This window comes from Rhipicephalus microplus, chromosome X, assembly GCF_043290135.1.
Source record: "Rhipicephalus microplus isolate Deutch F79 chromosome X, USDA_Rmic, whole genome shotgun sequence".
Classification (NCBI taxonomy): domain Eukaryota; kingdom Metazoa; phylum Arthropoda; class Arachnida; order Ixodida; family Ixodidae; genus Rhipicephalus; species Rhipicephalus microplus.
The window spans coordinates 187,422,278-187,449,381 of NC_134710.1; the positions used below are offsets into that span (position 1 = coordinate 187,422,278).

The 27,104-nt window shown below is 46.1% G+C and overlaps 1 protein-coding gene across 3 annotated transcripts; it reads left to right on the top strand.

Annotated features, from left to right (window-relative positions):
• Positions 1 to 75: 75 nt before the first annotated feature.
• On the top strand, positions 76 to 27,104 carry LOC119177297 (N-acetylgalactosamine-6-sulfatase). Of its 3 annotated transcripts, none has more exons than XM_075878358.1 (14): positions 76 to 316; positions 1,913 to 2,036; positions 3,586 to 3,660; positions 3,733 to 3,835; positions 4,350 to 4,493; positions 11,633 to 11,699; positions 12,104 to 12,231; positions 15,665 to 15,801; positions 18,808 to 18,911; positions 20,140 to 20,300; positions 22,079 to 22,181; positions 23,492 to 23,640; positions 25,358 to 25,475; positions 26,517 to 27,104. In XM_075878358.1, the coding sequence occupies exons 1-14, from the start codon at positions 218 to 220 to the stop codon at positions 26,601 to 26,603; spliced, it is 1,599 nt and encodes a 532-aa protein (XP_075734473.1). In that variant the 5' UTR covers positions 76 to 217; the 3' UTR covers positions 26,604 to 27,104. The 3 variants fall into 3 exon arrangements, with proteins under 3 accessions (XP_075734473.1, XP_075734474.1, XP_037284652.2); XM_075878359.1 differs by having other exon boundaries at positions 20,143 to 20,300; XM_037428755.2 differs by having other exon boundaries at positions 81 to 316; positions 23,492 to 23,613.

A 27,104-nucleotide genomic window follows, 5' to 3' on the forward strand; every position in this document is an offset into this window, starting at 1 on the left:
GAGACGCTCACACGTCGGGGGAAAGAGCTGAGATTGCTTATCAGGCCCTAGCAAGCGGCAAGATAGGAGGACACATCGGCGGGCTATTTCTTCTCCAACGCACTCGAGTGTTGCGAGAAGTCGGCCGATATACACACCCGAAGGCGAGCTCCAGACGACGGTCCACGGCAGACGTTCTAATGCAAGACTCGATTGATTGAAGGCAACACTGAGCGCGATGTCGGCACATTTTCTAGTTTGTGCAGCCCTTTTTACATTCTCCCATGGGGACGCTACTGTTGCAAGGCCAAACTTCATTATAATGCTCATGGATGACGTGAGTATGTTTGACGTCAGTTTCTCTTTATGACAGGATAGATACGCGGTAAGGTGCACAGCTCACACGCATGAGGGAGGCAGTACGTCGTATTTATTCATCTTGATGCCGCACCGAGTGAATCCAATGTAGGAACGTTTGCAGCACCAAGGAACACGAGGGACGGCGGCAAACAACAAATACCGAATGAATACAATGTGGAAGCAACTAGGTGTAAGCTTTCTTGTATACAGAATTCACTCGGTGCTGCTGAATAAAAATCAACTATACCAACTTAAAGCCCCGTTCAATGCTACTTATAGCGTGAACTTTTATGTGTTTCCCCCTGTCATTCCTCGTTTAGTGCTAACCATTTCAAGGTGTACCATAAAGTTCATTATCAGTACTCCTGTAAATTGCAAAGGCTTCGAATACGAAATCTGGTCTGAAAAACAATATCTGCTCCGAAACACAAGGCTTATTGATGTCGCTTGATATATCTCATTTTGTTTACAACTGAATTCCAGCTCAACTGAGGAACTTGTAAATGACACATACACGAAAAGAATAGTCGTATCTCGGTTCACGAATAAACAATCAGAACAACACATAGCACGGTGCATGGTAAAACATGCAGACGTTTTAAAGATCGAAATGCTGTAATGGAGCATTATGCGTTTGCCTTAGAGCAATGTAAGCGTAAACTAAACTAAGTGAATTCACATCTACTGGCTACCTAAGAAGGGACAGGCTTATTAAATGGTTGAAACATATTGTGTATGAGGGATGCATTCGCCAGAGAGATGTTGGGTCTGTGTAATGATCACGTCTCTTTTGCAGCACCATCATTCTAAAGAGCCTCGACTTGCATTAGACAGTACATAATCCCGATAGACTGCATTAACTGCCTTACAGCATACGACGAGTTTGAACCATCAATGCATGAATAAAATAACGAAGGAAATAGCAACTATCATTCGACCCGCATTGAGAACTACAACTCCATGTGTGATGTAGGTTTAATATTGGTTGTTTTGGCAATGAACTCAAGTGAGGTAGAAATGGTTATTATTGATTGGTCTGGATTTTTTCACTTGAGACTTAGGGTTAACATCCTCTATTCAGGTAGCCCTTCTTAGCGATGAGATAAAGATTAAAGATATATGGTTATCGAGTAAAGAAGAAAAATAATTCCTGAATGTGCTGCAAACTTTTGTGAAAGCTAAACTCGCTTGCCCATTAACCAAAAATACTGCTGATTAGCTTTCTAGCCAACAAGCTCATGGCAAATGCTGCATTTAACGAATTGTATGTTGGTGATATATCGCAAGGCACTTTTAAATAATTTCCGGGATGGCCCCATCCTCGAGGTATCTTCATTACCGGTGTGTGCTATGATACACGTGAGCGTTCTTCATTGCGCAAAACGGCTATATGTTTTAAAAAGATAACAGAATGGGGCATTTGTACCGCAAACTTTATGGCGGATACTTCGAAAAACGCGGCCGAGCTCGGATATCATTCCAACTGATGATGCCCTGCACGGCTACAATTAGCAAATCACAGTGTTTCATAACGTTACTAACTGAAAGTTGACTTTTTAATCTTTCCTTTTAGATGGGTTGGGGAGACCTCGGTATCCTGGGAGACCCGGCTAAGGAGACTCCCAACCTGGACAGGATGGCCGCCGAAGGAGCGCTGCTCACTGACTTCTACACAGCCAATCCTCTGTGCTCGCCATGTCAGTGGTACTCATAGCCTGCATTATTAGCACTGTACGCTTTGAATTCTGAAATGCTCCACTACCTAATCCGCAAGAACGCTGCGCAAGCGATACGAAAGCGGAGAAAAAGAACCAAAAGATTGATGATTTTATTTGTGGGGTTTAACGCCCCAAAACCACCGTATGCTTAGGAGAGACGCCGTAGTGGAGACCTCCGGAAATTTTGACCACCTGGGGTTTTTTTAACGTGTGCCCAAATCTGAGTACACGGGCCTACAACATTTCCGCCTCCATCGTAAATGCAGCCGCCGCTGCCGGGATTCGATCCCGCGTCCTGCGGGTCAGCAGCCGAGTATACTTAGCCACCAGACCACCGCGACTGGGCGTAAAGGAACCAAAAGAAGAATTACACACTGGTTAATCGTCGACATGAACGAGATTTTCGCCCCGGCAGTAATCTTGAGTAAAACACGTGAGCACCAAGTTTCGTGTAAGAACACCCACTAATATCATTTGTCGGTGAAGTAAGGTCGAAAGTTCTTAGTCACGTGACAGTTTTCTGTATTACTCAGCCTCCTATGTACAAATATTCCATTAGCCCAACGTCACGCTGCATGCAACCATCAAAATTTGGGTTCCACGATCACGTGATCGGCAGGTATGCAGTCTCGGCCTCAATGCAAAATTGTTTTATATGGCCCATGAGTCTGCATATATGGCGAGGACACGATATTAACATCCGATGGAGACAGAACGCACGTGACCAAATGATGACGTTACGTTGCAATGTCAACTAATTCTTGTATGTTGAACTTACGTCATTATATTCAAAATAGAACAACGCATTGCAAATTGCACATGCGACGTTCCCAATCACGTCTCCGCCACAGTGGATCAGTTGCTATATAGTAATCGGCTGCTGACACGGAAGTTTCGGATTCGATCCCGGCTGCGGCGGTGACATTTCGGTGGAGGCGAAAGGGTAGGAACCCGTGTTCTGTGCGATGTCAAGGCACGTTAAAGAACACCAGATGGTCGAAATTTCCGGAGCCCTGCATGGCATCTCTCGTAATCATATCGTGCTTTTGGGAACCTAAAACATCAGATGCTAATACTAATATTTGAATTTAGACGCCATGCTTTATAAACAGCTGAACCATGAAACTTATTGGTATAACGTAACAAAAATTTACGCGCGACATGTAGCTGTGAATACGTTACGCGTGAACTTCGTGAGAAAACAAAAGAGGTGGAACATACCGTATACGAAGTAATTTGGTTCACCGAGTGTCATGAGGGCTGTGATCACCATGGCATGAACGCGGCACCATGAGCGTCGGTAACATTTTGGCATATGGGGGGGGGGGGGGGGCAAGCTGGTGTAATATAGCCATCTAGGTGACAGGGTGAGCGCTGGCGCAGCTTGGGCGTGGCAAGGAGCTGTTGTGCGGTGTGAGGGGGGGGGGGCAGAGTTCCTTTTGCAATCTCCTGCCGAAGTCCATGCGTGCCACCACCAGGCACGCTTGAAGTCGGTGCGCATCAATGGCTTCTTTCCTTTTTGTTGCAGCGAGGGCAGCGCTGCTTACGGGCAGGCTACCGATCAGGAATGGCTTCTACACCTCGAACAACCTCTCCAGAAACGGTACGGACATGCAGTGAATGCGAAGCACGCACGCTTCCCACGAAACTCGCGCGGTCCTTCGCGCGCATGCAGGCTACACGCCCCAGGAGATCATGGGTGGCATCCAGGACAGCGAAGTGCTCATCCCCGAGCTCCTGGCCCAGGCAGGCTACCGCAACAAGATCGTCGGAAAATGGTGCGCATAGCTTGCGGCCGAGTGTTGAACACACACAAAAAAGCAAGAGTTGAACGACTACATGAAACGATTTGATTGACATGTGATTGATATGTGGGGTTTAACGTCCCAAAACCACCATATGATTATGAGACGCCGTAGTGGAGGGCTCCGGAAATTTCGACCACCTGGGGTTCTTTAACGTGAACCCAAATCTGAGCACACGGGCCTACAACATTTCCGCCTCCATCGGAAATGCAGCCGCCGCAGCCGGGATTCGAACCCACGACCTGCGGGTCAGTAGCCGAGTACCTTAGCCACTAGACCACCGCGACGGGGCTACATGAAACGATCGATTCATAGAGAATTTACTTTTCGTACCTCATTCCCCACTGTTTCGTGAATGTCAAATGGTGGTCACATGCGTAAAAAAGTGTTTTTGCTGCATGAGATATGAAAATACAACTAATGCCTACATCTGTGTAATTTTCTGAGACATTGATTATAAGGTATATAAATACCACCGTCTACGCAGGCATCTTGGCCACCAGAAGCAGTACCTGCCCCTGAGACACGGCTTTCACGAGTGGTTCGGTTCACCAAACTGCCACTTCGGCCCTTACGACAACTTCCAGCGGCCGAACATCGCCTTTTTCCGCGATGATCACATGATCGGCAGGTATGCAGTCTCGGTATCAATGCAAAATTGTTTTATATGCCCTTGTGAGTCGGCAAATACGGCGAGGGCCTGATGCTAACATCCGATGGTGACAGAACTCACGTGGCCAAATGATGACGTCACGTTGAAATGACAATTAAAACTGACTTGCCTCAGTTCTAGCATATGGCTAAACGATCACGTCATGTGACAGTCGTTTAACCGAGAAAGAACTAAGAACCCTATTAAGTTACAAGGTCACATGACCATGTTACGACGTGGATGTCGAGAGACAGTGACCCGGCACGCCATTCTGTCCGTGCCTCTGTGTGTTCCGCGCTGCTGATTGATTGATTGATATGTGGGGTTTAACGTCTCAAAACCACCATATGATTATGAGAGACGCCGTAGTGGAGGGCTCCGGAAATTTCGACCACCTGGGGTTCTTTAACGTGCACCCAAATCTGAGCACACGGGCCTACAACATTTCCGCCTCCATCGGAAATGCAGCCGCCACAGCCGATACGAACCCGCGACCTGCGGGTCAGCAGCCGAGTACCTTAGCCACTAGACCACCACGGCGGGGCAAATAAGATAAGTTATGTCTAATCAGTGGTAATTACATGCGTAGTAATTATGACTGAGTATTAGTCTGAAATCCAACTAAAGTACCCTCTATACTGAAATTTCACGTGGCATAATCAGGCTAAGTATGCATAATTAAGCTAATAACCCAAATACTGAGGTAACTATAAAAATCTGATTAAGCTTGGTTGGTCATAGCATCATCAAACCAATTGGATTATAATAGGCTTTCATTAAGCAACGTCTTATTAAAACACAAATAATTAACGTAATTGAAGTCGAATTCCCATGAGCTCAGAGAATCCAAGCTCAGCAAGATGTTGATTACTTCTGACCGAGTTGAGTCTCGTTTACCTAAATAAAAATCTAATTAGTCTTAACATTATTTATAAATATTACGGAATAATGTGCGTGACATCGGAGCCCACCCGAAGTACTCGAGGTTGATGTCGGAGAATCACACAAATTGCGCCTAGTTACGCCAAATTGAGATCAAGCTAAGGTTTGACTTTTTACGAAACCATTAGCTTCACTGTGGGTATATCACGCGAGCGAAACGACCATGGGTGCGCCGTGAGCGTGTCATGCAAATTATATTGTACATGAAAAGGATTTAGTTATTTTTATTTTGCGATCTGTCGCATATGTTTCTCATACAGATGCGTCACGCAGTGCCAAATTTAGTGCATTTATATAAGGCTGTACCGAAACGGCCGCGAGCTTGTCATGAGCGTGGCATGCATGCAAGTCAAGCATGTAGCACATATGGCATATCATTATTTCTATATCACCACTTCTCATTCATGTTCCTCATAGAGTCACGTCATGCAACACCAAGTTTGCTGTATATCAAGCTAGCGAAACAGTCGTCATCGCAAAGTGAGCATCACATGTAAATCATGCTGTACCTGCCATGCACCTCATGAGTTTCACATTATCCCCGTCTTTTATGTTGGTCCTACAAAAATTTATCACGGCCATTTTTGGATATATGCATGATCCCCATCGCCATGGTGTGCAAATTATACCGTTCATGACAAATTAGTCATGATTTTCATGATGTGACTAGTCACTCATGGTAGTCATACAGTCGTGTAGAGCCATAAGGTTTTGGTATATATCTAATTAAAGATACGGTCTGGAGAGCACAAAACCGTAGGTGGCTACATATAGCCAGACAGACAGACAGACAGACAGACAGACAGACAGACAGACAGACAGACAGACAGACAGACAGACAGACAGACAGACAGACAGACAGACAGACAGACAGACAGACAGACAGACAGACAGACAGACAGATAGATAGATAGATAGATAGATAGATAGATAGATAGATAGATAGATAGATAGATAGATAGATAGATAGATAGATAGATAGATAGATAGATAGATAGATAGATAGATAGATAGATAGATAGATAGATAGATAGATAGATAGATAGATAGATAGATAGATAGATAGATAGATAGATAGATAGATAGATAGATAGATAGATAGATAGATAGATAGATAGATAGATAGATAGATAGATAGATAGATAGATAGATAGATAGATAGATAGATAGATAGATAGATAGATAGATAGATAGACAGACAGACAGACGCCAAAAGCGGTTGCAGTACTCAGTGATATGCTTCGCATAAAAAAAGCGTTCCTTAGATCTGTTGCGTTAAAGCAGCGCCTCCTAGAAAACGTGGTCGCCCGTTGGAAGGAATCTTGTTTTTGGTATCAATTTCACAAATCTATCAAACGCAGGACCAGAATTCGCAGTAAACGGGAACATTAGGTTAAAAGAAATATGCTAAAGCTGAAGTACATTATGAACAAACTAGAATCTCAAGTTTTGAAAATTGTTTTGATGAGACAATCTGGGCAACTTCGAAACATGTTGTTGGGGCAAGGATAGTGGTTTTGTTGCTCAGTTACTCAAAACGTAAGTCTTCTGCGCTGTGTGAAAGAAACGCATCAATCTGTACGTTACATGTGTCTGCCGACGGGACGGCTTTATGCTCTCCCATAGTAGAGTACCGAGTACTCTAAATCGTTAACCACTTTTTCTAAGCACAGTATTTTAACCTCAGGGGACGGCCTTATGCTCTCCCATAGTAGAGTACCTGGTAGTCTAAATCGTTATCCACTTTTTCTACACACAAAGTAGAGCACCAAGTACTCTAAATCGTGAACCACTTTTTCTAAGCAAAAAATGGGGGGACCCTTAAGCTTCGCCTTTAAGAGCTGAACGCGATAGCGAAACCCGGCCCTAGTGCACCCTTCAACCACTAAGTGCATACTTAGTTATAAGTTTTGTTTTATACAGACGAACGCACACAAACACGCACACAATAGATTGGACCAGCCTGCGCTATTATCGCCGAATAGGCTCGTTTTCATCCTGACACCTGTAAAAAAAATGCGTTAAATGAGCCCTGAAACACTTTTTCAAGTAACTTTGGAATGAATTCACCGGAATAGCTTATTGCCTCACGAATTTAACGCGGAAAAAATTTTAAGAATCCGTCCAGTGCGAGTGGAGTTAAAAAAGTTTGTCGCATGCTGCAATTGCCTTATATCTTCTTTCGTCCCGACGAAAGCGCTGGAAGCTAAGCAGGGAGGGGTGGCAGGGCAAAAAAATTACCGTGATTTGTGACCTTGAGCACTTTTTTTTTCTTCGAATGCGCGGATTATTCAGTGTGATCGCGCGCGCACGCGTGGACAAATAGCGGCCTCCTGCGGCTATCTCGGTAACTTGATTTTTCATTCACAAACACGCAGATGATTTATCGCTCACAACCAACGGGGCCGACGCCAGCGGCGGGTTTTCTGCGACTCGAGCTCTTTAATGCTATCGCGTTAATAGTAACTGGGACATATTACGAGTTCTCCCATAGTAGAGTGCGTAACAGTGCTCCAAACGTTCGCGATTTATTCTGAACACTGCCAGCATAGAGTAACATCAAAATTAAGAGTCACACTGGCCAAAAGCGGTGGCACTATATACACAGCTTCACGCCGGCCGAAATATGGCAACACATCACTTACTGCTTTGAAGGAAATGCGCGTCCTAGTTATCTACTACGCTGCCTTTACTAGTGCATTATACGTGTACGTGTTTTTGTGACTGCGATTGTATATTTCACTAGCTCACATTGCGGATCGGAATCCATCTTTATCGCCTGCGATTGTATGACGCGATATCGTCAGGCAGAATATGGCATGAATTTCGATACCAGAGAAATGTACAGCTACACTGTTTAGAAATATACTGGCTAGTGTGCTGAGCGCGCGCATTCCGTACGAGAGAGGGTGGCCCCGCATATGATGACTGCGCTCAGATGCCACAAGCGGCGCTGCGTGTCGAGAGGGTGCACGAACGCGCGAAATTCCTCTCGTCCTGTTACTGCCGGGGCCTCACCGCGTTTAAAATCAGTGTGTGACACAGCTGCCGTCTGATTTACTGGGAAATTAGACGGCGCCATATGTACACTGCAACACCCTGAGATGTTAAAAGCTAAGCGGCAATACAAAGAAAGGACGTGTATTGTGCCGCTGTGTCAAAGAAGTTATCGGTCGAACAAGGAAAAGGTGTCTTGTTCCCCGCATTAACGGATCCAGCACGGTTTCCTGAATGAAAAAGTATAGGATCAAGAGGGCAGACAGAAGGCTGAATCTGAAGGCTGTCGTGTGAGAAAAGCATTCTCAGAGTTACTCCATCGAACTATCGTTTCGGATTAGAATGAACGGTGTCGGGAACGAAATCGCCGTTTAGGCATAATTTAAAATATCAATATTTATCTGAAAAATTGAAAATACCCTTTCGAATTTCATTCACACACTTTTACCCCCATTTCAACGCCGGACTCACTTTGCAACCACGTATTCAGTATAATATGCGGCGAGTGTCAGATTGTTCATTGGCATGTTATCATTATTTGTTTTCACTCGAATTCTAATGAAATGCATGCTAAGAGGTAAAGCTTTTTGGGTCTTCTGTGATAATTCTTCCTCTCAAGAACAAAGCACATTTTTAAAAATAACTCCAGTGCTTATACTGTCAATGCCTTTTAAATTTATTTGCGTACTGCAACCACATTGAGCACCTATCTATCTATCTATCTATCTATCTATCTATCTATCTATCTATCTATCTATCTATCTATCTATCTATCTATCTATCTATCTATCTATCTATCTATCTATCTATCTATCAAATCGCCTACATCTGGGTGTCCTCACGATCACTCCCTTAACTTAGGGTAAACCATAATTAGTGTTGGCGGGTAAGATGGTTTGATGAATATGACTCGCTGGTCCTGACATGAATAATTTCACGATTCCGTCACGTACGCCATCAAACCCTTCTCCCCACATGTTCTTTTTTAACGCGTGAGCATTAAGCTGGCATTGGCAACGTTGACCCCACGAATGCAAATAATAACCGTTTGTGTCCTAGCAGAGGAATCGAAGCCAAGAAATCTGCATGGAAACCATATTCTACTACAGAACCACGCCAGGTCTTCGCAATACTTTGCAAGAAGAGCCAAATGTTCGTGAAACGCCAATGCTGGTTCCTGTGTTGACTATCCAATTTCTGGCATATATTTAGCGCCACTTCGTAATGTTTCGCTTAATGAAAAATTACAACAAAGTCACCTTCCATCCGCATGCTTTGCATAGCATTGATTCCCAAGTTACGTGGGATCTGCCTCTTCTTTTTTTTTTTTTTGCCGGCACTGGCGTATGGCGATATGTATGCCATGAAATGATCTTCATTTGGTATTGCAAAGCACCAATACTGTGAAAGCAATCGAGTAGTTCTTATACAATAAAGGATTATGTAGAAAACGTCCCGCCACGGTGGTCTAGTGGCTAAGGTACTCGGTTGCTGACCCGCAGGTCATGGGATCAAATCCCGGCTGTGGCGGCTGCATTTCCGATGGAGGCGGAAATGTAGGCCCGTGTGCTCAGATATGGGTGCACGTTAAAGAACCCCAGGTGGTCTAAATTTCCGGATACCTTCACTACAGCGTCTCTCATAATCATATGGTGGTTTTGGGACGTTAAACCCCACATATCAATCTATCAATAATGTAAAAAACACTCCGAAAACGCAGGAAAATAATAGTTGGCCTCACGCGGCTCGGCCTCGTGAAAGCTTCGCAGCGCTTGCGGAGCGGAAGGATTGAACGCAAATGCACCCACTCGTACAGCAGCGCACCATGCGGGCGCCGCCGGCAGTCATCAGCTGCGGGGCCATCTCCTAGCCCGCGCTCAGCACACTAGGCAGTATCTTTCTAGACACTGTAACCAAGCTGCTCGGGCAGTCGTACGTATTCAGCCTATTCAAGAGTGCGCGCGTTGCCGCTAAGTATGTGATTATTCTTGGTGAATCCCTTAGGAAGACGATATACGTCCGAAGAGATAAGGACACAGACTACGCGAGCACTTATGGGTGACAAGTTCCGTAGGTCGCTTACACAGCGTCATCAAGAAGATGCCGGATCGATAGTGCGTGTTTGATAGCCGGATACGGCGGGTACGAGGTGAAATGGAATACCAGATTTAAGTGCCGTAGTAAAGAACGCCAGCTGGTCAAAATGATTGATTGATTGATATGTGGGGTTTAACGTCCTAAAACTGTCATATGATTATGAGAGGCGCCGTAGTGGAGGGCCCCAGAAATTTCGACCGCCTGGGGTTCTTTGTAACGTGCACCCAAAGCAGAGCACACGGGCTACAGCAATTTCGCCTCCATCGAAAATGCAGCCGCCGCAGCCGGGATTCAATCCCGCGACCTGCGGGTCAGCAGCCGAGTAGCTTAGCCACTAGAGCACAGTGGTGGGGCATTAAACGACCATTATTGTCAGTGCGGAAATTCAGTTTTATTAGAAATGTCAGTGGAGCCCTATACAAAATAAATAGATAAAAATAATAAATAAGTAACCATATAAATAAATAAGTAAGTAAAAGAGGAGCGTGCACGTGAACTTTAGTTTACGACACGTATTGTTATTTCTGTGTGATGAGCCATACATGTGAATAAAGGAAGAATTGTTAACTTGGATTTGCACAACTATCCGTGAAAAGCAACGGGAAGAAAATGGCGGTTGTCGTGCATCTTCGATATATATGTGGGGTTTAACGTCCCAAAACCACCATATGATTATGAGAGACGCCGTAGTGGAGGGCTCCGGAAATTTCGACCACCTGGGGTTCTTTAACGTGTACCCAAATCTGAGCACACGGGCCTACAACATTTCCGCCTCCATCGGAAATGCAGCCGCCGCAGCCGGGTTACGAACCCGCGACCTGCGGGTCAGCAGCCGAGTACCTTAGCCACTAGACCACCGCGGCGGGGCTGTCGTGCATCTTCAGGTCACTGTACAACCACGTGGCTGACGCGACAATGTATATTTGTCTTAGTCTGTCAGAGGTCCCTATACTAACTGCATTCGACGATTTTTCAAACAAAAACAAGTGCCTCAAAATAATCTAAGAATACTCTAGGTTTTGAATGAAACCAACATCATGAAATATGCATTCCGAGGCGTTTCTTTGTTCATTCAATTGCAGGTATTTTGAGGACTTCTCGATAAACCTCACAACACGCACTTCCAACTTGACCCACTTGTACACCAAGGTAGGCATTTTCACTCTCAATGCACTCCTTACTCGAGAGATTTTCGGCCTCTCTATTTTCCTCGAACAAGGATGAAATCTCGTCAGTTGAGAATACTGCCTCATCCTATCACCCTGCTCGCATTAAGTATATTAAGAGCACGCGCACGAATACTCGTCAGTGCGCCGAGACGAGGGCGCTCTGCTGCTCGTCTTGTGATGGGAATCGCACAACTCCTATTCGGGGCCTGGAGTGTGAAAGAATAAGGGAATGTGTAGATAAATTACGACAGATATAGTATGTGAACATTCTTGCTTCTTATTTTCTTTAATGACAAAGCGAAGTAAGAATTTTTGTTTGTATGTTGGAGCAATTAGAGGCTTTCTGCGCAACTAACGAGTGTATGGGCCCCGCTCTCTCCGCAGGAGGCTGTGGACTTCATCGAGAAGCAGACTGCGCAGCGCCAGCCCTTCTTCCTGTACTGGGCACCGGACGCTACGCACGCTCCCGTATACTCGTCCGAGGAGTTTCGAGGGCGCAGTCAGAGAGGACCGTGAGTGCGTTGAAAGAGAAAAGAAACAAACTTGGATTGAGCTTCGGATTCAAGGGTAGAATGCCATTACGTAGCTTAATCAAGCCCCGCGCCTTCTCAACTGCTCGCTTAGCCTCGGTTCGTGGTTCATGCCTCAACCGTGCCATTAGGAAACGAACGACCGTTCCCGTAACATTGACCGTTTCAAGCCATCCTGTAATGTCTGCCGCAAGTACAGTTGTTAAGTGCCACTACGTCAAATTTTGTTCTTTTGCGAATCAGCGAAGGTCTCACTAAGCGTCCGTAAGACAATACGCAAAGCTTCGTAGCTGCTAAATTTCTTGATGCTTTTGCCGCTCATAATGATTAAACATGTCTAAGTGCTTTGTATATAACTAGTGGACCTTGGAAACACCCACTCGCTGCGATTCACGAGTTTTGACACATGGCGCAATTCTATATGCTTCTGCCACGCAATATTACACACGCGTTAAGGAGACTCCTTCCACTACGTGACATTCATATAGTGTTTATTTTTTCTCTTTTCGGACGAGTTTCAAGCAGTATCGTGGCTCTGTGGTTGAACACCTCCTTACCACGCGGAAGGTCCGGCTGCAATTCTCAATAGAACCATTTTTTTTATTATTTATCTTATTTGAATCTTTCTCGATTTCTCGGTAACAGACGAAAATGATTTTTTCGCTCACAATCATAGACGTCGACACCAACGTAGCCGGCAGTGGAATTCCTGAGAAACGAGCCCCTTAACGCCATCGCGTTAAAACATGGAGTGGGATAGTATATAAAGACGCAGTTTTCTGCGGAGAGCAGAGTGGATTAGGGATCAAACCGGGGTTATGGATATTCTAGTTGAAATCAAGGAGAAGAAATGTACATGGGCTCGACACGTAGTGCATAGGAAAGATAACCGCTGGTCATTAAGGGTAAGTGACTGGATTCTTAGAAAGGTCAACACACGAAGGGGTGTGGAGACAGAAAGTTAGGTGGGCCGATGAGATTAAAAAGTTCGCAGGTATAACATGGCCGCAGAAAGCACAAGACCAGGTTTATAGGCAGATCACTGGGAGGCCTTTGCCCTGCAGTGGGTGTAGTCAGGATGATGATGATGATGATGATGATGATCATTATGATGATGATGATGATGATGATGATGATCATGATGAAGAACTCCTCAAACGCAGAAAAAAGATGCCAGAGATTATAAAAAGCGAGCAACTCACTTTGTCCATTTCCGCAAGTTGCTTCGATGACCAACGTGATGCCTTACATGTAAAAGAAAGGAAAGTGCATCGTACCCAAGGTCGCCACTGGTGGCTACTTTTTGCCGAATCGACGAATTTGAGAGGCCCGTGGTGATCTAAGATTATCGACGGCAACATGACGAATTTCTGGCGATGGCCGGCTTAGCTCTCGACTGAGTGATGCATTCGATACTCAGCGTCTTCAAAACGAATTGGCGACAAGATTTTTTTTTAATTTTTGTAGTGTTAGACTAACCCGTAGGAGGCGCACTTTACGCGCAATACAGTGCGTCAGTCCTGTTTCACGTGTGTATCTCCTCAGTTCACCAACATCCTGGAGGCACTGGCGCATCCGCCAGCAACCTGCCTGCACGATTTAGGTCAGCGGACTTCTTCGCGTGCCGCGAGGTAGTGGTGTGTACTAAGTCTTTTAGGTGCCTTAAGAGCTTTAGGCTTTATTTTTTTACTTGTGATGTGGCTAGGTGACGATTAGACTACGGATTCTGACCACATCTCCAACTGTCCTGAATAGTTTGTCGACTTCTTCACTGCTGTAGTGCTCCCTAATTTGGTAAGTAGTGTTTAAGTTTGTTATTAACATTCTTTTTGGGCCACCCAAGAAGTCAGCTTCTTTAAACAGCCTTCAGCAACTGCACTGAGGCGATTGTGTAGCGTAAGCTGTCCGTCCGCTTTTTTTTTTTTTTAGTGCGCTTCAACAAAATTTTCAATTATGAACGTAATCCAACTGGCCCAACTTGCCATCTTGCTTCAGTAAGCATGTCCGCACAAAAAAAACGGGGTGTGGGAATTGCGATGGTTCTGCAGCACTTTCGAATTTATTTCCGTTGTTGTGTGATTAAGTTGTATGATTATCAAACACATGATTCCACTGAAATGAAGTTCTCTAAATTTGAAGAAAGGCCACGTAAGTGGTTCCTATCTCATTATAGCGACTGTTTTCTTTGTATTCACTAAAACATCACAAACTTTACTGATGATCCGTTAGCATTCAGGGACGGTGTTGGTACATGCACACCCTTTATTAGTGCTCCTATGGTGAAGCGGGTGATGTGACTGGCATTAAAAAAGGTCCCTCTAATTTAAGGGCTATGAATGGTACTGTACTCCATGAGGCTAAGCATATTTAATAAGTTTTATTTGGAGGCACGCCACACATATGAAAAGTGCCGACTTTTCCGGCAAAATTCGAAGAAAATGGCGACTTTTGGCGACTCTCCACTCGTCGTTTTGTGAATTTCCCTTGGAAGTCTGTGGCAACCCTGGTCGTACCTAGGCAGACTCTTGTTAGCTTCTCGAAATGGGAAATAATTGCTCAACACTTGAAAGGAGCACGACAAAACTTACACACACACAAACGGATCGAGTGCATCGATCTGTTTGTGTGTATTCTTTGTGGTGCCCCTTTAAAGTGCCGAGCAATTATTTTTTCCCTGCTAGCAGGTGAAGAACTCCTGATCAGAAGGAGACTGCGAAGAAAATGCTACCACACTGTGTCAAAACGTAGCTGAAAAGCGTGACCCGCTCTTCTACAACAGAAACGCCAAGCAGATAGAGCTGCGGAGGAACTGGATTGCTACTTCTGAAAGGAAGCCTTCAACAAGCACTCGTATACAAATTTCTCTTGGACAGCGGAGTGCCTTATGCATGTTGTGCATGGTCGCAGACACTCCGTGATGAACGAAACTCAACGTCGTTGTAAGCCGTGAAGCTCTATTGCAACAGGTGGCTCCACGTCTATACAATCAACGACCGGTCGCCACCCGCGTATACCTCAACGCTTGATACCGGCCGCGGACGAAACTCTGCCTCGACGAAGAGCCAGTTGTTTTCTGTCTGTAGAGCCTGCAGTGACCGTCCATCTATAGTATGCACCACATGTCTCCTGGACCGCAAAGAGTATGGCGCATTCTATTTCTTGATCCATCACCCTGCACTATGCGCCATAGGTGATTCACCATAGCATCACTCATGATGCATAGTACAGGTCGATAGAATCCATGTGCATGCTAAAGTTATGGGGTTGGAATTGACAAGTCAGGGCGTCATCTTCAAAATATGCATGTCTCCATCATTATACATGTAATGGTTATACTTCACTTTAGTAATATCGTTGACAACTGTTGTGATACTGGCACTCTAATATATTTATTCATTTCTCTTCGCAACCGCAGCTACGGGGACGCCGTGATGGAGCTGGATTATGCCGTGGGCGTCATACTGGAAACCCTTCGGCGCACCGGGACGGAGAAGAACACTTTTGTCTTCTTCACTTCTGACAACGGAGCGGCGTTGGTCAGCAAAACGGAAGGTGAGGGAGAAAATATTGGGTGCGCATAAAGCCTACAAATACGTCTCCTGTAAATTAGCACAATGCATGGGAGTGGACCCCCACGGTACTCATAAGTTAAACGTAACACTATTTATACACAAGTAAAGGAGGAAGAAAGTTATCGTGGTTGTTCCTTTGGAGGCGTAACTGACCAGCCGCTTGCATTCCGCCCTTTCGGGTGTAACTAGGAATGTTGAAAAAAGAGTTCTGTTCACACATTTTGTATACGATGATGGTTGAACCAGCTGATCCCTAGGCACGTGTCACGACACAGAGGGTCAACTTACTGCTGAAATAAAACTTGAGTGCCAAAGCTTGCATGTGAACGTTAGCTCGCCGCGCTGAGCTATCTATAGCTTGGTTTGGTCTGCAGGTCGATCTAGGAACATGTTCCTGTTCGATCCCCATACTGGATTAAACCAACTTCTTCCGCGCACTCCTTGGAGGATTTTTAGAAGCGAAGCAGCTCTTTGACTAGTCTGTAACGCTGTCCCTCCGCGAGTTCGTACGAACGCGCCACAACACGCTCCCCTCGCCGCAGGTGTTGGAGCGGTGCCGATTAAAAGTAGGTCACACTCCCCTCGCAGTGCGGGCTCACGTCACTCTCTTCCTCGCCTGCCGCCTCGTCCGTTCGCCCGCAACACCTACCGCTACCGCCGCTCGCTACACCTCGCGCAACTTCGACGTCGAATGTCTGCAGGAACCTCCGAGCGTGCACTTCACCAATCAGAAGGACTTGACAGTCAAGGCGAAACGCGTGCCAGCTCCGGTCCAGCGCCCATGTCCACTTTGAAGAAACAAGACCTACGACAGCCATCGCTTCAAACGAACCTTCCAGCGCTCAACGCAGCAGCTGCGTTAGCGCCGTTCCACCCGTGACGCCACCCGTGCGCGACGCTGCTGCTTCGATTCCCCTTGAGGGTTCTCTTTGGGGAGATGGTGTGATTTTTTTTATGTTCCGCCTAACCTTATTCCAATCTAATAGACCTTTTAACAGACGGCTGCCTCAGGTGCTCCCATAATCTTCTTTAAGCTGCACTAAACAGGAATGACCCTCAAAAATACAGTGCCTAATTGAGGCTGTGACGTCAGAATTTGTACCCGTGCGCGGAGCCCAGAATGGCGGCGTTTTTTTCTCTCCCGGGAAAAGGTCTATAAAGAGCTTTAGAATAGGATTGCTAGCGATGCTTAGGAATAGGCTTCGTAGCGTAGCTTGAGTACGTATGCTATTTTCTAAATATGACGCACGTGCAGTTGCACCATATGCTAACGTAAAGCGTTGTGTATACGCTATTCTAAAACCACAGCATAATGTTTTGCGTTGCCCTGCCTGAGCTTTCGGGTTCTCCTGTACCGAGCTCTCTACCCTCGGGCGACGTGTGAAAGCGCTAAGAAAACGCAGTCGCGTCGTGATTGCGACGCGTTCTGGACGTGCAGGGAAGAAGAAACAGCCGGACGTTCCGCTTGCCGTTTGCTGTATTTCGCTAGCGAAGGCTGGCGATAAGAGCAGCATCACCCTCCAGATACAAATTCATGTTAACCTGCTCGGATTGGGCTACACGGCCGAGTTTCAACTTGACTCTTGTGTGTCGGGCTAAGCTATAAGCGTACTGCAGCTGCGTGTACTGAAATGGGCCGGTAATTCGTTCTGTGGTCCTGAACCTGCTTCGCCGCTGAGGCACAGCAGAAGTAGGCGTCATGAAACGACTTCAGTTGGTGCATAACGAGCTAAAACTAGCGATGTGACGTAGTAAAGAGACACAGTGCTACCGTCCTTGAATCGACCCATTTTGGAGCCTTGTTAACGTATACATGCGACAACGTAATATATGAATTGTCGCGTTAAATAATAATAAATAAACACGTACTTCTGTGAGCGTCTTGTCCTGGTCTGCTTCACTGCTCTCGCGTATATAACCTGAACTACAGCTGTTCATAGAGGGTCACACTTGTATTGCCCCGCCGCGGTGGTCTAGTGGCCAAGGTAGGCTGCTGACCTGCAGGTCGCGGGATCGAATCGCGGCTGCATTTTCAATGGAGGCGAAAATGCATTAGGCCCGTGTGCTCAGATTTGAGTGCACGTTAAAGAACACCAGGTGCTCAAAATTTCTGGAGCCCTCTACTACGGCGTCTGTAATAATCATATGGTGGTTTGGGACGTTAAGCCCCACACATACAATCAATCAGCACTTATATTGCGATAGCAATTATATGGACAATATCGGCTGGTTTTTATCGTTGCCGAAGCTGCCATCATGCACCGTATATGTATAGGTATCTATATAAAGGAAAACTCAAGAAAGTAAAAAAAAAAAGCCTCCCGCGCTCGGCACCCAGCTCATCGCGATGAGCCAACGCGCGTATCTCCCACGCATACTTTACCCCATGGACGCATGGAGGCGGAAGGGGGGGGGGGAAGGTGCTTGTGCACTCGCGCTTATTCTTCGGTGGAAAGAATCGTGTGCCTTGGCTCTTCACCGGAATGATTGCGCTAGTTGCCTGGGCCACAAAGCTCAACTTCGTTCGCTGGGCAAATTAAGCCCCGTTTGCAAAAAGAGCACGCTTTTCAAACACAGCGAAGTAACAACTGGGACACTCGTTAGTTCGCACTCATATCTGTACCCGGGATTACGTTTCATGCGTCGTTTTTGATTAAACAGTGCGTTAAGCGTCGAGTTGTAAACGTTGTTAATTATCTCTCGTCCTGTGTGTGTTGTTTTCGTGCGTCATTTGCGCGTGAGCAGCGCGCTGCACGTTTCGATCTGCTAGGCGTTCTCAGCGTTACATTCCAAGTTATTGCTATCGCATTCATTGCTTTGCCCTTGCAGCGAAACTGTGGCTTTTTACCATATGGTTCAAGAAACCAAACAGTATACACTCAGTGCGTCGCATGCAGACTGACGAATCTAAAGGGTCAATGACGTCATGCTTGCAGCTCGCTTGTGTTTAGTCAATGCTGACCGGACAACTTCCTTCGTCGAGCAGGCGGCAGCAACGGCCCTTTTCTGTGCGGCAAGCAGACCACATTCGAAGGGGGCCTACGGGAGCCCGCTATCGCCTGGTGGCCCGGCACCGTCCCGGCGGGAAAGGTGAGCCTCACTGCAGCTCGCTTTACGTTGCCCTGCCTTGCTCGTCGTCGGTGAACTGACGCGTCGAGTCAGTTTATCGAAAAGTCTGCAGGTGTCTGGCCTCTCATTGTCCCCGTGGTGACACTGTGATTGGACGACAAAATTGAGCGTGTCTTCTGGCATTACCGCACTAAAATAATCGATTTATATTCCTGTCACACGGGCACCCGCGAAGACCGTTGAACCCCCTCGTCCTTACGACAACGAAGATGCGGTCCGTGTCACACGGCCACCCTTACCCAAACGAAGGTAAACGGAGCGTTTCGAAAAGGACGTTTAACGATCTCCCTTCGCAGCGAAACGAGGTACTCTCATTCCCAGCAGTCTAGAGGTCAGAGAAAAATTTCGAGCACTAAGTGGCCGCAGTGAAAGAATAATACATTTTGGCAATCTTAAACGTTCTTTCGTTGCAGTACTCATTCACAACGCGTGTTTGTTTACATATATTTACGCCCGCCAGAGTTCACTTACCCTCAACACCGATGCTCTACACTCCGTGCCTCGCACGTGGTGCCTCGCGAGTCGGGCCGGCCGGCGCCATTGAAAAATATTTCGTCCATGCGTGTGGTTGTGGTTGTCGCTGTGTCACTTATGGCTGAAGAACACAAAATGTGCGCTCACGAGGCAAGGAAGCACAAGAACTTTCGTACACAAACATAAACACAGGCAAAAAAACAACTAAAAGCACAATGTGGCCAGCGTCACTAGCAGCATCGCTACATTTAGCGAATTCGTTTTTCTTTGGAAATATTTTTATGGTTTGTTAGCCTCTTACCTCCTTAATAGCGGTTTTTTGTAAAAACCCCATACCGAGGATTCACAAAAAAAATCAATACAGATGAAATTAGAATACTTTTCCGAAAATCAAACAGCGCCAGCTGAGCCCCCTCGCGCCAACTGTTACAACCTTTTCATTGCCGTGTAACACTGCCACAAGTCCTTCTCCGTCGAACCACCTAGGGGAGATTTACGTTGACGGTGTTCAACGGAGTTTAGTGGTGGCCGTGTGACAGGGGTATTACACCGATTGCTTCACGCTTTCGGACTTTTTTTTATTCCCACAAAATTTGGCGCCCTGTTTGATTTTTTTTTTCGATAACTCGTGCGTTTTCATGCACGCCCTTTTCACCCCCAATCGAAACAAATTTCTGGCTGCGTGGCGCTCTGCATAATGCGTACTGTCTCGCAGCAGGTGAGCGGAGTAGCGGCCACCGTGCTTGACCTCCTGCCCACTCTGTGCGAGCTTGCCGGTGTGGCACTGCCCCCAAGTCTGGTCTTAGACGGCGCCAGCATCACACACCTGCTGCTAGCGGAATCGTCGTTGCATGACATACGCCTTAATCACAACAGGTAAACAACAAGTGCCGTTTCAGCAGAACAAGGATAGCCCCGCCGCGGTGGCTAAGGTACTCGGCTGCTGACCCGCAGGTCGCGGGGTCAAATTCCGGCTGCGGCGGCTGCAATTTCGATGGAGGCGGAAATGTAGGCCCGTGTGCTCAGATTTGGGTGCGCGTTAAAGAACCCCAGGCGGTCGAAATTTCCAGAGCCCTCCACTACGGCGTCTCTCATAATCATATGGTGGTTTTGGCACATTAAACCCCACAAATCAATCAGCGGAACAAAGATTGTTCACAAGTGAGCGGTGGCCGGAGCCGCAAAATTGCGACAGGCGGCGCTGTTGTTCAAGAGCACACCAATAGCGAGATTACCAAGCATCTTCAATTTTAAAATGCAGGAGTGGCCGGTGGACCGGTGAAAAGCAGCCAATATTGCTGGTGGCCCATCCAAAAGCCCATATCTTGAAGAAACGCTTGTTAATTGCTTATAGACAGATGTGGCTACGCACACGATATTGCTTTTTTTTTCTTTTTTTCACCGTATCCTTATCGCAGCTGCACAGAAAAAAGGGCTGCTTGTTTGAGTGTTTTCCATCGGCAACGACTGTTTTGGAAAATGGAACGTGCATGGCACTCACGACAGCGGCGTGCCCGGGAAGAACTAGCAGTTGTTCCGTGTACGAATACAACCGATGCAAGGAACGATGAGCGAAGCTCCTCAGAAATGGGGCGCAAACGACTATGCGCCTGATGTCGCTGCTGGCTTTCATGAAGGCGGTAGTGTGTGGGGAGCGTCTTGCTGCTGCGATCGTCGGCGGCAACGACTGAGAGTGCGGTGCGGCCAGCGCGAGCCAGCCTTGGACCAACCACTGGGCAGAGTGGAACCCCGAATATCCCACGCATTTGCAGACGACAGGGCGAAGCGATGGTTGGGCGTAGTTTCGCGCCTTCACCGGTTTGAGGGGAGAGGCACAGACGCACAGAGAGAGACAGGTTGGAGGGGAGTACGAGCGGTGATGCGGCGGGGAGCTTCGCCGGCGTGCGTGCTCGTAATGCACTGTATGCCTTGAGCTTTTGCTACTAGAAAAAGAATATCGACCAATATGCAACAGAGGATATCACCTTCTGCATGCTTACTTCCCCGACTGTGCTTGTAATCGCATTCTGATAGGGGAACAAAAAAAAAAAGAGAACACGCAAGTAATTGTCAGTAAGAGCGACAGAGTGAATACCAAGAGATACAAAACATGTGCACTGCAGAAGACAGCAGTGACGTAACGTGGTGATGAAATTAATAAATGTGCACGCATGAAATGAAATCGACTTTCACGGGACAGGTTAAATTGGAGATCATTGATAGATGCATTCGTCCTGCTGTGGACAGATGATAGAGTGAGGACAAATAATATCTGGCATTTTACAACCCAAAATCACGACATGATTATCAGATACGCCACAGTGGAGGACACTGGAAATTTCGACCATCTGGTGTTCTTTAACGCGCACTGACATCTGACATCACGCGGGCCTCTAGTATATCGGTTTGCCTCCAGCAAAATTGGAAACAATTTTAATTGGGGAACATAAAAGTTCTGAGTCCTTTCATAGAAGTATGCTCAATTGCTACTTGGCGACATTGTTCATCTGATTCGAGACCACCGCACGCGACGCTAAAATTGTATTATTTGCTGAGTTGTGGTTTTTTTTTTCGCATGTTTTCTGATTTCGATAGCAATATACAATTAGACGCGAAGGGCACCTGCGGAGGGTGTAATCGTTCCCTTCATGCAGGCCAGTGTTTTACTACCGTGGCAACGAGCTCATGGCGGTGCGAAATGGCCTTTACAAGGCGCACTTCTGGACCTGGACGAATTCCTTGGAGGAGTTCCAGCAGGTATGCGTAATGATCGTGGGAAGTGCTGGATCACTGGCGCAACTGATCCTAAATATGCGCCTCAGTTCTATGTTTGGGGTCGATGGACTATACACAAATTCATAACACCGTACCAAAATATTTCGCTGTGCTATTTACGCTGGAAAATATTACTTTTCGGAAATTCAATTTACAAGAGAGGTGCGACACGCAAAGGTTTTGTTTGATCTGTAGTTGGTCACACATACTTGTTTACACATTCGGCGAGAAGAAACACCGTAAAAGCGCTGTGGCCTCCATCCTGTTCTACGGTGCAGTGTCAATTTTCTTCGTCTGTTTTTTTTTCCCCGAGCAGTGATGTATTCACTGCAAATATGAATAGGCATGCTGCGTACGCCGGCAGGACCATACCCAAAAATATATCTCAGGGTGCGAGGTGGGAGGGGGGGGGGGAGTACCTATTTTTTTATGTGTGTTCGTGTGTGTATATATGCCTTAAAATTTGGTTGCTTCATAGCCGCCCCTCCCTCCTTGCCCTTCTACCCGCGAATACCTGGTTGGCATTAGATACGAGTAAGAAAAGCCAATCTTTTCCTCGGACAATATCAGGGAGTCGTGCAATGAGCGGTCGGCGTGCAATTGCGTCGCATAAACAAGGTTTTTAATACATTATTCCTATAGAAGTTTTGACGGGATAAAACTGACTCGTCCTGAAAGTGGGGGACATAACATATATTGTGGTTTGAAAGCGGATATCGCTAGCTTTTCTTTTATGCGATATTTCGGGTGGCACGAATGTTTTAGCAGCACTTCGAGATTCACATCACCCTTGTATACGACAATATTCGCTGCAACCAACGTTTCGACAAGTGTATACTTGATGAAACGTTGTCTCCTGTGACATTCCCAATTTTTGACGATTTTGTGCCAATTCATTATTCATTAAGTTATGACAGCTACATAAAAATATATGAACGGAGCTTGGGCTGTGGAACACTGCGATTTCTATTTTTGGTTGTAAGCTATCCGACAAGTCACCTGGCTGCTGGTCATCTAGTAGATATTGTCGAATTTACTTTGTGTTACACATTGACACGGTATACATTGACTGTGACCCAAAATAGACAACGCAACTATACGTTTAAGTGTGTATTTGTGTATGCCGCTTACGGGTTAAGCTGTAAATTATAAATAGTAGTCAAGATACTGTGAGAATTGTGCGTTAGTTGGACAACAGACCAAAACCAAAATATCGAAGCTAGAAAGAGCAACGACGGTATAAAGGATATTATAAAGGTACTTCAAGAGGAACATGAATATCCTACTCGCAGGGTGACGACTTCTGTCCCGGTGTGGTGGTCAACGACGTGACGTCTCACGTGCAAAGAAACCACACGGCGTCGCCAGTTCTCTTCCACCTCGGAAGGGATCCCGGAGAGAAGTATCCAATTAGGTGTGTTAAGGACACAATTCACCCGCGGTATGTTCAAATTGCGCCTTTAAACATCGCCAACGAATAAGAGATCTGCTAGAAATTTAATGTCGGGTAACTGTGTCCAGGCAAATCTGTTTCTTTTTGTTCATAAATATGGTGACCAACCTAGAATTTTTTTTTCACGGAGTGGGGGAACGGGGGAGGGGTCAACCACCCTCTATGTATGTTTGTACGTGCGTGCGTAATTATATACACGCAAAACTTAAACATGTCGCAAGAAAAGGGGAGCGGTTAGACTTCCCCCTTCCCCGACTATCCAAATGCTCGCAAACATGTGTCCCCCGCGCAACATTTTCATAATTACTGTTTGTGCAAGGTGTTCCCGCAAGAAACGATAATATAAATTTAGTTACGAGTCAGACTTAGGTGAGCAGCCTAATAATTACGTGAATTACTTTGGAGTAACCATGTACCGATTACACAAGCGCATTCTTTTCATCAAAAGTGCTAACACAAGTTGGTAAGAAGTCTCTGTTATTCTTTCATTTCTGTCGTTGCTGCTGAACAGGATGCAGAAAAGCACAAAATATTGTGTACATGCGCATTACATTTTACTGAATACATGGATGATTATTCAATAGTTATCATTTAAAGGGAATCCGGTCGCTAAAGTAGACAAGCAAGGTGAGTGCAGTGGGTTCATATAGCTGCATATTATACATTCGCGGTTATAATTCTAGGTACACGACAATGACTACCCCGGGTTGGGTGCGTCCCTTGGTGTCTTACAGGCCAGGTTTCCCGAAGGGTTCACGCAGAAGCGTAGCTTCTCCTATTTTTCTAGGAAGGATGGAGCTTACTGCACATTGCGGGCCTCAAATAACAAAATACATCAGCTGTTTGTGCGATGAAAATATGGAAGTTTACTTCCACATCGTTGATTCCTTCAATTTACGGTGCCCCGCCGCGGTGGTCTAGTGGCTAAGGTACTCGGCTGCTGACCCGCAGGGCGCGGGTTCAAATCCCGGCTGCGGCGGCTGCATTTCCGATGGAGGCGGAAATGTCGTAGGCCCGTGTGCTCAGATTTGGGTGCACGTTAAAGAACCCCAGGTGGTCGAAATTTCCGGAGCCCTCCACTACGGCGTCTCTCATAATCATATGGTGGTTTTGGGACGTTAAACCCCACAAATCAATCAATCAATCAATTTACGGTTCCATTTCGTAGTGTATTGCCTATGTACGTAACAGTTCGGACTGCCGTGAAACACTGCTGCTAAAAATTGGAGGTGCTGAAAAAAAAATTCATTTGAAGAAATAATACATCATGTGATCACATATAGTTAGTCAGCCATACATTATGTTTATAACCGCCACAGCCGGGATTGAAACCCACGACCCTCGAGTCAGCAGCCGAGCGCCCGCTAAAAACACTGGCGGGCCATTGTACAGCCTTCAAAGTTTACTATTCTTGTGTGTTTGCCGCAGTTGTCCACCACTTGGTTTGGACGTGTTTTGGGACACAAAAAAGAGTCTGCGAAAACGTACATCGTAGTGTAGCGTTATGCGAACGACCTGAAAGACACGAACGATGACTCGCGGACCAAACAGTCCACCTTGGTTTTGCAGCATCTTCATGAAACAGGCCGTACCTGTATGCCTTTAGGCTGAATTCCGACATTATGCCACTTAGAAACCAAGGCGAAAACATTTTTAGGCACACTAAAGCAGCTGTGCGTTATTACTTTTTTTTTTCTTGTTGCAGGCCTAAAAGTGCTGAATATCGCGAGAGCATGGCGTCCATCTTCAGTATTTACCACGAACACAGAGCGTCGTTGATTCCTGGGAAGCCGCAGCTAGACTGGTGCGATGCTGCTGTCATGGTTAGTAAGCGCGAAAGTGAAACCGACCACTGCTGATGCTCAAATCTTTGCACATTTCCCACCACACTCGTTTAATTGGAGTGCTGTATTGTGCTTCCGCCTTTCTCCGAAGTGTAAATCAAGCTGGAGTTATACTGTGGCTTGGGCGTGCGTGCCTGCTCGCTTCATGACACACTCTTTCAACGATCGCTGCCACATCACGACGCATCGTGCAGCGACTGTTTTTTTTTTTTTTTTCGTTTACTTATGAGCGCGTGTAGCTCTAACGGTGCGTGATAAGTAAATGTGCACTCCGGTACTCTGAAAAAGAAGTAAATAAGCCTCCTCCTCCTTCGGGTGTCATTCTTTCTTCGGTTAAAGCATAGTTAATGAAACTTTGGGATTTTTGCGCGCTAAAATCAAGATCTTTCAGAGGGGCGCGCGCACAGCCGGATCTCACGGTGGATGCTATGTTCTTTGTTGCGCCAAAGCTTCGCAGCCGCTGCATCTGGCGCTTCCCCTCACGTTGTATTTGTTTGCAGCGAAGCCACTTCTACAGTGAAGGTGCAGAATATCATCTACAAGCTCGCGACAGCTCGGCGATCTGATGTCCAATGGCGCTACGGAAAGCGTAGTCGATAAGTAATTACCATATTGTCCTACAAAATACAAAGGTAGAAGTGGAGAGTATCGACCCAGTGGCTGTATAGTATTTGCAGTCACATTAGGCAAGCGCAGATGCACGATCATGTTTAATATGCGTAAAAATACATACACAGACAAATCAACTCAGACCTTTTTTTTTTCGTTTAGTATTAATCCAACGACGTTAAGCCAAGAATTCTTTTCATAATTACACTAACTGCGCTGACTGCCGTAAGACTTCTGTAATGAATGGTAGGCGGCTCCAGAAAGCCCCGAATGTTAACTTTGCCCTTGCTCAAACAAAGTGTCCCATACGATCTTACTTCGCCGTTCTTATCTTTTTCTTAGTTTTTATTATGTTCACCTGTTTTTGTACGAGATCAAGTGAGCTCATTCATTCTCCATTTCTCCTTTCAGCACTGGGCACCTCCTGGGTGTGAAAAGTTAGGACGGTGTCTGAGAAAGCCGCCATCACGGCCATACCTGTGCGACTGGCCTCACTAAGGCCACGCCGAGCTCCCCACCATCCCCGTTCACGACAGGCGTCAGCGAACCTAAATTTATCCTTCAAGTTGTCCCTATACCTGGAATATCTAAATCACGTAAGTTCTGCTAGGTTCACTCGGAAAGTTATTGGCGCATTGTGAAAGAAAAAAATTAAGTAAAACAATGAAAATTGTCTGATTATTCCTTCTGCATGGTTGAAAAAAAAAAGAACGAATATTTGGGCTACTTGGTTAAACTCCATTATAACATGGTGCGCTGTTGATGCGTATCATAATACGAAATTTGGTGACGAATGCGCGAGCCAGCCTTCGGTGGTTTTGCATAAAAGAGAGATCGCGATTTTAGATTAGATTAGCCATTTTATCCTTGTGCCTTCATTTTTATCGGGCACTCCCCTTGAACTATGTCACGTTTCTTGTGTTTCCTGTTGAAATATTTTGCCTGTTTGCATATATTAACATGTGTGCTGCGAAAAGTAAAGTCAGTTGATAGACAGCG